Source organism: Stegodyphus dumicola, chromosome 7 (assembly GCF_044657685.1).
Source record: "Stegodyphus dumicola isolate Sdum_Otavi_A_Nest chromosome 7, ASM4465768v1".
NCBI classification, from domain to species: Eukaryota; Metazoa; Arthropoda; class Arachnida; order Araneae; family Eresidae; genus Stegodyphus; species Stegodyphus dumicola.
Genome location: NC_140774.1, coordinates 84,157,010 through 84,169,123, shown reverse-complemented (window position 1 = coordinate 84,169,123; position 12,114 = coordinate 84,157,010). Strand labels below are relative to the sequence as shown.

Genomic DNA, 12,114 nt, shown 5'->3' with positions numbered 1-12,114 from the left:
TAGTTTCAAATAGACCCAAAATTTTAAAAATATTTATGCATATTTAAAAGATCCTGATCACCCTGAATATTATAATATGATGCCTATTATAAAGATTATTATGAATTATGTTAAGACATGCAAAATCAGCCAGTTAGTTAATGATATTAATTGTAGTTTGGCCGGGTATCTTATAAGGTATTTCTCCCACTTCCCTAACGTACCTTCATGGTGTAACGGTAGCACGCTGGGCCGGTATTCCAGAGGTCCGTGGTTGGATTCCCGGCGAAGGCGGTTGCATATTTTTCATCTTTTCTGCTTCCAATTAACCTAAATACTCTACAATCTAATAACATAAAAATTACTTTCCCTAATGAATTAACGGGGATTGACCAATTCACAGCTATGTAAATTATTCACAGTCATGCAAAATATTATCATAAGCGCTGGAATAGTTGCATTAATGAACTTGCATTTACCCTGAGGACAGCAAAAAGATCACACTAGCAGGAAGATGCCAGCTGAATTATTTCTTCACAGAAAATTATTTATGGCTCTAGATAAACTCTTTTTTTGTTTAAGAGGAATTTAAGATAGCAGATATCCAGAAACTAGTTAACGATGCAGTCAGAAATTCGGATATGACTAAAAAAAAGTTCCACTGTTCAAGTCCTGTAATTGCTGTGTCGAGAATACCGACTAACTTGTCAATCGAAATTTTTTCATTTTCAATAACCTCTATGTCACTTTCTTTACTATTGGAAGCGGTATTTTCTGGATCTAGAACCATACTACAGATTTCGCCGTCTGTTAATTGATGATTGATGATTGGGGCATTGTCCTCGCAATGAAAAACTTCTGTTATATCATCTTCATTTATATTTCACACATTTCTCCACATTTCTTTATAAAATCCAATAACTGGAAAATTTCACCTTTAATTTGCAATGTCCGAAAACCTTCAAATTTGCAGCTATCATCTTCATCATCCTCATCATGAAATATGGTAGTTGGCCACAAGTTATGACAAGCATTTTTTAACGTATCTGGAGACACATCCTCCCACGATCTTGCAATGCTCCACACAGCAGATTTTATGCTAAAAAATTTCAAAAAGTCTTGAATAGTCTTGCCATTATTCAAGAAATTTAACATAAATTTTTAAAAATGCTACTTTATATTTGCATTTCAGCACGTGCACTATTCCCATATCCATAGGCTGAATGATAGACGTACAATTTGGAGAGAAGAATAATATGGATACATTATCTTTCACTAAAACCTTAAGTGAAGTATGCGCCGAACAGTTGTCAACAATCAGGACTATTTTTGAGTCATCAGGTAAACCAAACGAATTCAAATGTCACTGAGCCTCGGGTATAAAATGATTTTCAAACCAATCATTCATCAACGCTTGTGTCATCCATGCTCTTTTATTTGCGTGATATATAACGGGGAAATCGTTACTCCTTTAAATGCTTGAGGTCGTGCATGTTTTCCGATTACAAAAAGTTTGCACTTGTGCGTTCCTGTAGCATTTGCGCACGCTAACATTATTAGTCTTGCTTTGAAATCTTTGACACCAGTTGGAGCCTTTCCTGTAGAGGTTGCCGAGGTATTTTGCGGTACAAATTGCCAGAAAAGGCCAGTTTTATCAGTGTTGTAAATTTGTTCCGGAGATAATTGTTCACTAGTAATGAGTTCAATGAATTCATCTGCAAATTGTTCAGCAGCTTCAGTATCAGCTGAAGCTTTTTCACCTGAAATTTTTAATTGTCTTGTACCATGGCGATTTTTTAATTTGGTTAACCAACCTGTCGAATATGTGCACTCAGTGTTTAAGTTTATTTCTTCATGAAATATTTTTGGCTTGCCCCATTAGCATTGGACCTGTCAATAGCACACCCTCGCTGTGACGCTGTCTGACCCATTCAATCATCACTTTGTCATGATCGTCACTTTAAGCAAAACAAACCCTTTTTCTGTTATTCATTGCAAGTGGGGTGTCGGAATCCACAAAAAAATTCAAAAAGTTCCTTTTTCTTTTTGCTTATGTCATATACAGTTGACTTTTCAACGTCATAATCCTTGCATAATTTTGAGACGGATATGCCTTTATCCATTTTTTGCAGCAATTCCACTTTTCGTTTGATGGACATCACAACATGCTTTCGCTTTGCAGATCCTTTGGCAGCTCCAGAATTGGAAACTCTTTTTGACATAATCGAAAGTTCAAGCTTAATTTTTATATAATTGCTCTAACAATCTGCAAAATATAATAAGCCGGATCCAATTTGAAGATTATGGAACAGCGCAATCTGCAACATTAACTGAAATGCCTTAGAATCAGTAAAGATAATTTTAGCCTAGCTTACACCATCCGTTATACGTTAAACGTGCATGCATAAAGCATACCAAAAAAAAAGTTTGTGACTTTCAGGTCCAGAGTATAGATCATTCCGGATAATGGATGTCTGGATTACGGACTTTATACTGTATAAACTTAAAAAAGGAGAAGAAGGAGGTTGAACATGGTTAAAGAAAAAAAAGACCCAAATGAAAATCAATTGAGATCCTGCTGTTTCTTTACTGCAATAATATAAAAGATGTAAATGTTCCGGAACAGGCACGATTACTGTGCCATTTCATTTGTTGCTGCAAATTGTTGAACTGCTCGATTAAGGTTATTCGAACCAGTTATTTTTAGTTTGACTTTTCCATTCTCCTGATTTCATGTTAATTTTGTATGGCATAGATAATATACCCGCGTATAAGTATATACCCGCGTATAAGTCAAGATATTTTGGACAAAAAAAAGACTTCGAAGTGGGGGGGGGGGTCGACTTATACGTGGGGCCATAAAAAATTTAAAGAATCGGAAGTTCAAAAATTTCTTTATATAATGCAGTTGTTTTCTTCCTGCGCTCAAATTGGACGACTTATCAAATAAATCACTTACTTGAAGTAATTTCATGACTTAAATTATGTGACGAACTAATCACAGAGTTTAATACTTCAACTAGAGTACGTTTCGATTAAACCAAAGAATTTTCGGCCCTCGAACAACCGATCAATATCGAGCAATAAAGAAGTTTCGCCAACATACCAAGAAAAAAGAAATGCAGATAGTCATTTTTAAAGATCGTCCGTTGATCATTTTTAAAAGAAAAACTTTACCGAAAAACAATTTTCGGTAAAGTTTTTCTTTTTCTAAAGTTTTTTTTTTAATTTTCGGTAAAGTTTGAATTACATTACCTTAATTGTGTTTCCATCAGGTGTGCTGGTTCGAGCCCATGAAAAAGGATGGATGGATGCTGACGGAACAGTCGATTGGCTTAAAAATGTGTGGGATAAAAGACCGGGAGCAGCTTTCAAAAAACCTTCGCTTTTAGTATACGATTCTTTTCGTGGACAATTTTCTGAAGAAATGACAAAAGTGACAAAACACCTAAAAATGACTGTGGCCATAATTCCGGGAGGATTAACATCCGTCATTCAACCCCTAGATGTCTGCCTCAATAAGCCCTTCAAAATAAATGTTAGAAAATATTGGGCAGAGTGGATTAGTTCCGGTCCACCAACATTTACAAAGGGAGGCAACATTAAAAAGCCCGATATTACATTAATTGCTCAGTGGGTTAAAGATGCTTGGAACGAAATACCCTCTAAAATGATTATAAAATCATTTAAAAAATGTTGTATTAGCAACGAACTAGACGGTACGGAAGATGATGCTCTTTTTGAAAGGGAAAATGACGACGAAGGCTCTAGTAGTGATTGTAACAATACAAAGTTCAAGACTGAAAATATATATGATGACGAGCCAATGACGACAGAAGAGTTCTATGAAATGTTTGGCGAATCTGACCATGAATCGGACATTGAAGGATTTTGATTTTGTTTATTTACCAAGATATTTTTTATCTTATATTTACTTTTTTTCCTCAGATGATTTTGAATAAATGTAGTACTTAAAAAAAATTTTTCGAAGTTTCTCGATCGATTTCGGAAATGGGGGGTCGACTTATAGGCGGGTTTCTTATTTTCTACGAATTTTTTATGTCGAAGTGAGGGGTCGACTTATACACGAGTATATACGGTAAATTTTAAACGTATTTCAGAAGCAGTATTTAAGCTGCATTTCAAGAATTCAAAAGTAGTAGTAGCGGACTTAGTTCCGATGTTTATGCTGCGAGTTTAAAATTAGCTCTCTAGTTCAGTGTTCGACACCTTCCAGTTTATTGCGATATTTTTTGGCTCGGCTTTGCTGTGTACAGTCGATTTAGCATCAGTTAAGCTAAGGAGCTAGTCATTACATTACCTTAATTTACCATTGAATTGTTACATTCTTATTTTCTGCTACGTAGCCAAAAGCTGTGGTGATTTGCGAGCACGAAGTGTTTGCATTTGTTTTAATTTAGATTTAAATAAAAAGGTTATTTTAAACCTTTCACCTGCAGTATTTATTCTTAAAGACATAGCGAGAATTCGCTAATTAGTCTTCGACATAGGGTTTAAGAGTGTATGCTAAGTATGATTTAAGAGTGTAAGAGTAAAAAAAACTTTGAAATAGCTATGCTATTTCTTTATTTCTTTCAACTTTCATCTGTTTAATAGCATTAGGAATGCAAAATGTTTTCAGTATCCGAAAACGAAAACAAAAAAGGACACAGAGAAACTGACTACAATAAAATATGAAACATTTTATCATATGAAGAATAAAACATCAGAAACATATTATAGTAATTGAACTTTAAGAACTTATGTACTTAAATCTCAGAAAGTATGTAAATTTTAACTCAATTTTACTTTAACTAAGTTTAATGAAAACATTTAATTACAGCTATAAAATTTACAATTTCCCTAAAGAAGTGTGCATTTATATCTATAAGTCTCAGTCTATTAGAAAAAGATAAGGTAAATTATAGGCTAAAAAGTTGTGCTGTGTAAAGAAACTTACAATATAATTATTTCAAAATATTATCACAAACTCACCTGGTTTTTTTAAAGAACAAAACTCCATTGATGATACGATCAGAGTTCTCTTCCAATTCATACTGAATAAGATCCTAAGATAAGTAATAAGCTTTATTAAATAAGTAAAATAACTGCTATATCTACAAAGGTATTCTTTCTATGATATGTGCTTACATTTCAGGAGGGGGGGGGGAATCTGAATGTTTAAAACATGATTGATATATATTTCAATATACACATTATAAAAAATTCAAAGTTGTTTATTTTTTAATTAAATTTATATTTACTAATTTCAAATATTAAAAAAAATGCGACCTACTCATATTAATTTACAGAGTTAATTTATGTGGATTTAATATTTTTAGAAGCAGAGAAATCATATCTTCTTGTACAAATGCTTTTCACAGAATAACCTTTTGATTAATTTTTTTTCTTTTTTAAACAGAGTTACCACAAAAATGCATCGCTCCTTCCAAGAGCAGCAAACTAGCTGCTTGAAGAGCATTTTAAAAAGTAAGAAATATTTTAAAAGATTTTTTTTCCAGAAATTTGTAAGGTTATTATTTACACTGATCATGAAAATTAAAGGATAACGAGAAAAAATATACTCACAAGTTAATGTTGCAACCAATGCCCAATGCTGTAATTATTTATGCTAATTAAATACATTGAACACAAAATTGCACTTCTGCACATACATTTGTGCTAGAAATATTGAAATTCTGTGATTGACAACGTGATGTGAAATAGACACATGCTGGAATTCCAGTCTGAAGTGTTTTTTAAAGTGAATGTGGTTTCTGAGAGTGATCAATATTCAGTAGTTATGGCTCAAAGGCATCATTTAAGTGAAGGCAAATGATGAGTAAAACAAAGAAGTCAAACATAAATGGAAGTAGCCCAAGATTTGAATATCCCTCAAAGTGTCATATCAAAAGTTTAAAGCCACTTTTTATATTTATATCATTTGATAGACAGCCTGGTCCAGGGTGAACAACAACTGCATCAGATGACCGTTTTCTGTCGTTGTCGACTCGAAGAAACTGCAAAGCAACTACAAGAAATTTGGTTTTAGATCTTCAGACTGCCACAGAAACTCACATTAGCCATTCTACTGCTGTACATAAGCTTAGAGAGGCTAGACTGTAAGCAAAAAAAAAAAAAAAAAAAAAATGGTTTGTGTCCCATTCACTCCAGCTTCCAAGAGGCCAAAACTGGTGCTGTCATCATGTTCAATGGAACCAAGACGACGAGGCCCAAACATTGTTTACTGATGAATGCATATATAATCTGAACAGTAATTCTAGATGTGTTTTGATCTAGTAAGAAGAAGGAACATGCAAATGGCCTTCCCTTGTCTGTGAAATATCCTGTTTCTGTGACTGTGGTTTAATGATCTGGGGAGGAATCATGATAAATGTTGGCACTGAGCTGCATATCTTTCAAGGAGGTTCTGTAACCACTCGGAGATATGTGAACAAGGTACTAGAACTTCAAGTTAAAGACTGTTTAGGGGTGCTTTTGGCCCAGAGTTTTTGATAGTGGATGACAATGCTGGCCTTATTAAGTATATGTGGTGTCAGAATACCACAAACTTGCAGAATACTTGCAAATAGAAGATATCACTAGAATGTATTGGCCATTCTACTCAGCTACTTAAACCCGGTGAACACATAGGGGATGTCTTATGGTCCCAAATTTCAGCGCACCAAATTCCTCCCCGGATTCCCCAGGAGCTGAAAAGTGCACTTTTAGAAGAGTGGCATGCAGTTTTACAAGACTTGATCAACACTTTTGTAAAGTCTATGAAATCAAGATGTGAGGTATGCACATCAGTCTGAAGTGACCATACATCATATTAAAGAAAAATGTTTTCCACAAGAGGTGACTTAATTTTTCCATTGTGTTCCAATTTCCATAAATTTAATTTTAATTTCAATATTCTGCGAGCCAAACATTGTAATTTATGTTAACTAATGCCTTTATAAATTTTTATTAATAATTTTTCATTAAATATCAGTTACATTTGCAAGACTGCCATGTGCACACTACATTTAGTTTCTGCCAGGCTTGATAGTTGCAAGCTTTGGCTTTGTGTTATTCACTGCCAAAAAATTTATATTGATGCCCCAGTTAGAATTATTGAGCCAGCTTAGAGTAAAATTTAACTGTGTAGTCTTTGAGTACTATTCCACGTTTAATCTGAATATGACTGTTCCTTTAGTTGCATCACCCTGAGTTGTGGCTGATTTTGTGAGCACAAGAAAGTGCATTTATATTCTATTTAAATAAAAAGGTTATTTAAACCTTTCCTTTTACTTTGTACTCCAGACACAGCAATAATCTGCTTTACATAACACAAAATGAGCCACAACTCAACAACTAATCTGTTGGGGTTAATTGACTAATTAGCAGTCGCAGCTCAAATAAAACCTCATAAATTTTACAGAAAAGTTAAGCAAACCTTCTACTAAGGAGTTTAATTAATTGTTAATTACATAGAACTGAATGATATATGGCTATTTTTAATTAATAAGACAACTGATGTATCAGGATAATTCATTACTGGAAGAAAGATTAAAAATTAATTCCAACTGATAAAATGATTGTGGTTTTCTCTGCATTTGGGATAGCATGTAGTTTAAGTAAGATGTCCAACAAACAAGGAAAATGCTTCATTCCAGGTATTTTACAATTTCAACATCTTAAAAAATTACTACAGTCAAAAGTCGTTAATTCGGACACCCATAATCCAGACCTCAAATTTTCTGCGCATGCGTCGCATTTACCATGCATGTAAGACCTTTACAGCTGTGCGAATATGCATGTGCACATGCGCATAATACGTTTACGCCTGTTCGTTTAATGTATAATGTACGGTATAAGCTAAGCTAAAATTATCTAATTCAGTTAATGTTGCAAATTGCGTTGTTCCTTAATCTTCGAATTGGATCCGGCTTATTATTTTTTGCAGACTGTTAGAGCAATTTTATAAAAATAAGCTTGAACTTTCGATTATGTCAAATAGAATTTTTGATATATATTTACTAATATGTAAAGGATCTACAAAGCAAAAGTATGTTTCGAAGTACATTAAACAAAAAGTGTAATTGTGGGAAAAAAATGGATAAAGGCACATCCCTTGTTTCTTAACCATTCCGAAATCTGTTTATCAATTTCACGCTCTGTGGGGGGCGGGGGACATCCCAGCGTGCAATGAACTGGAAGTTGATCTGTCAGCACTATCCTTATCTTCAGGGCAGATTTTTTTTATTTTATTCAGCTTACAATTCCTTACTAAATGTAGTATTTCATCTTGATGTATTCTGTCTTTGATATGATTTAAATCAAATTCCTCGTCATTATAAATATCACGAGTACACATCAAATAGTTTTCTGGTTGCCATTTTCTAATTTCGACTATGCGTAATGTATGCTTTACGCATGCGCGCATTGAAAGAAATATTTAATAAAGTAAACAAATAAATATTAAGTTTTTTTTTTTTTTTTTTTTTTTTTTTTGTAAATTTTGATACCCTTTAGATCATAATTGTTCTTTATTTCATAAATTACGGTTTCATATTTTTAATTTTGTAATTTCTGCATGCCATCTTACCAGATTCAAACTGTTGATCTATAATCCGGAAAAATCGATAATCCGGAATCGCCGAAGTCCCGACGAGTCCGGATTAACGACTTTTGACTGTATATTTAAAAGTATACAAATAATATTACGAACACATGTTTACAACAGTTTAAACAAACATACTTTATCAGATTTTACTTTTAGAAAAGATTTAATTTGTGAAGTCATAATGACATTTTGGTGTACTTAATCACAATATAGTATCAAAGCACAATATAGTACCAATGATAAAGCTAAGTATAGCTTTAACTTTGGTACCAAAATTCTCATTTATAAACTGCAGATAATGAAAATAGAATCTATTTTATAGTGTTGCAACAGGTGGGTTTTTTTTTTTTTTTTTTTTTTTTTTTTTTTTAAATCAAAGATTTGGTAATAAATTATTGCTTAATCCCTCAAAGGCCAAAAAAGAAAGAAAGAAAAAATTCTGGTAATAAAGGAAGATAACACTTGAAATCTTGCCATAATACAGAAGAATATGGGTTACTAGCATTACCCAACTACCAAAATAATTTTCATCATATAGTTATCTTGAAAATCAATCAATAAACCTATTTATAACTGGATTTTTGTTTCTAGGTAGAAATTTCATGGCAATCACTTTTCCTCATTTTACAAATCCTTTTTTTACAGATAGGTTCAAAGCATTGTTCTCTTTCGTGATTTTGCAGCAAAATAGTGCATTCTTATAGAAATCAGACATAAGTTTTCTGTTTCAAATTATTTCCCTGGACTTGTTATGCATTTCTAGGCATATATTGTGAAGATAACGAACGAAGTTATTTGCATTGTATGACCTCCATAGCAATCTATACCCCCTTTACAAAGATGGAAACTAAAAAATTCTGCTTATTGATATAAAGATCTGTTTTATATTCTTTGCTTAATGTATTTAATAATTTTATCAAGTTTTTCATAATATGGATGAAGTTTGTTAGGTAAATACTTAAATGTAAGGGGAATAAGAGATTGTGTACCTTAAACTGTCTTCATGGAATCTGATTTTCTGAATTTCAGATTACATTTCATATTTCCATTATACACCAACATCGTTTATCATATTTCATGGAATAATTTATTATGCTTTTTTTCATCAAGGGCAAAAAATAATTTTAGAAATTTCATTATTTTATTCAGAAGAAAAATTTTTCTTGAGTTTTTATTTTTGATTATCTACCAGTTGGAGGATTTCAGGAAAAAAAAAAAAAAAGAAAGAAAAAATTAGCCATATTTTTTATCATTAAAGCATTATTTATTAATGTGACATCTGGATATAATTTCAATTTCACTACTGTCACTTTATACATTAATCCCTATTCAAGTAGTGTATAACTACTAATTGCTTCGAAATTACATCTTCATGCCTACTTGCCAACCTTAGGCACTCAAAAATCAGATATTTTTAAGAAATCAGAAGATTTTTCTCAAAAAGATTTTTTAAATGATAAAAATATTTTTTAATAATGAATTAACTTTCAATAGTTACTAATTAAGTTCAGTTACTAATTCTTGCATGCAAACAGTACAAAAATACTTAGATGTGAAAAAAATATATATATTATTTGCATTTTTTAACAAAAAATAACAATTTAATGAATTTTCATATAAATGCTATTAACAGTGGTAGATTTTGCTTTCATTTAGAAAGAAACTTCATAATTTTGTTCATAGCAATTGCCACGTAGATTGCCACAAACAATGATAGATCTAAATTTAGTTCTTGTTTTCACAACAACACTGAAAATCATCTTGCATTCTGCATTACTATGGGGAACTGTCAGGATGGCCAACATTAATATAGACAGCTCACTATACTTTAAATTTAAATCACCACATTTCAGTTTTCCAATTAAATTTTACTGGGTGTCAATCCTAGCTGGTTTTATAACTTTATACAAGTTTTCTAATTATAAACTGCAAAACTGTGGCTGCAATTTATCAGCTGCAACACGAATATCATCATCTTTCATGACTAAATGAAGCAAGACTGGAAATATATTAAAAAAAATATTTTATATCAGAAAAAAATGCATTTGCTAGAGCAGAAACATCTGCAATTTTAGCATGTAATATCACATTATAGTTGATTGGAAATTTATAGTCAGTTACAGCCCCTATAACCAAGTCTTCAACTTAAAATAAAATGCTTTAACTTAAAACTCAAATACTTCACTAGAAATCACATCATATATAGAATAAGAATACAAAACAAATATTGGTTTTACAAACTTCGATACAATATCTTTAACAGATCATAAATCATTGATTTCAAAACATGAATTAAATGGAATTCTGTTTTGTAGAACTGTGAGTACTTTTCTGTTATTGGGAACTGGTTCAGAAATGGATGTGTGTATATAAGCACATACGTGCATATGTATGAGTATATTATGTGTGAATATACAGTGGAAGGACAAAAATATGGAAACACCTTGTGAAATGCATGTTTGAAAAGAAAGATTGATTTTAATGAAATATGTAGATGGCGCTGGCGGTTTTGACTACTAACGCCACCTATACAACTTCGTAAATGTGCTAAACAGTTCAGTTGTTGTCAGAGTACTGTTATGTGAGGTTGTCATTGCATTATATCAGAGTTAACAGACTTCGAACATGGGCAAATTGTTGGAGCACGTATGGTAGGTGCTTCCGTAAGCAAGGTAGCCGAGGTGTTTAGTGTTTCAAGAGGTACTGTATCGGAGATTTATTCCGCATATTTGAAAAGCGGAAAAACATCATCTGCTAAATCACAGCGCGGACGAAAGTGTGTCCTGAGTGATCGTGACAGACAATCATTAAGGGCAATTGTGACAAAAAATAAGAAGACCACAGCTGCAAAAGTTACTGCTGAAGTGAATGTTGTGTTACCCTGTGAGTACCAAAACAATTAGAAGGGAGTTTCATAAACAGGGAATTGCTGGCCGTGCTGCAATTGACAAGCCACTCATCAGTGATGCTAATGCCCGTAACAGGAAAAGGTGGTGTTTAATTCGTAAAGCCTGGACTATAAAGCAGTGGAAGCGAGTAATATGGTCTGACGAGTCTTCTTTCACACTGTTTCCCACTTCTGGCTGAGTTTACGTCTGGAAAACGCCATCTCAAGCCTATAATACAGACTGCTTGTTGCCAAAAGTGAAACATGGCGGGGGTTCTGTTATGGTTTGGGCAGCCATATCGTGGTTCTCTGCTAGCCCCATGATAACTGTGTCAGGGCACATGACTGCCAAGACTTATGTGAACATTTTGGCCGATCAAGTTCATCCCATGGTACAAACTTTGTTCCCCGATGGCGATGGTGTCTTTAAAGACGACAAAGTCCCTGTTCACACAGCTCACATTGTGCAGGACTGGTTTTCTGAGCACGAGGATGAGTTGTCCAATCTCCCCTGGCCACCACAGTCACCAGACCTGAATATTATCGAACCTTTGTGGTCTACATTGGAACGGAAAGTGTGTTCTTGTTATCCACTGTCAACATCGTTATCTGAACTTGCCACCGTTTTGCAGGAAGA

The 12,114-nt window shown here is 33.2% G+C and overlaps 1 protein-coding gene across 4 annotated transcripts in view; it reads right to left on the bottom strand.

Moving 5' to 3' along the window:
* Window positions 1–12,114, bottom strand: part of Nup188 (nuclear pore complex protein Nup188) — a 281,814-nt gene that overhangs the window by 252,799 nt on the left and 16,901 nt on the right. For all 4 annotated transcript variants that reach the window (XR_015042153.1, XM_085820546.1, XM_085820547.1 and 1 more), the window contains exon 3: window positions 4,975–5,048. Coding sequence is in view for 3 of the 4 variants with exons in the window: in XM_085820546.1 (XP_085676672.1) it covers window positions 4,975–5,048 (74 nt within the window). In the remaining variant the exon portion in view is untranslated. The remainder of the gene's footprint in view (window positions 1–4,974; window positions 5,049–12,114) is intronic.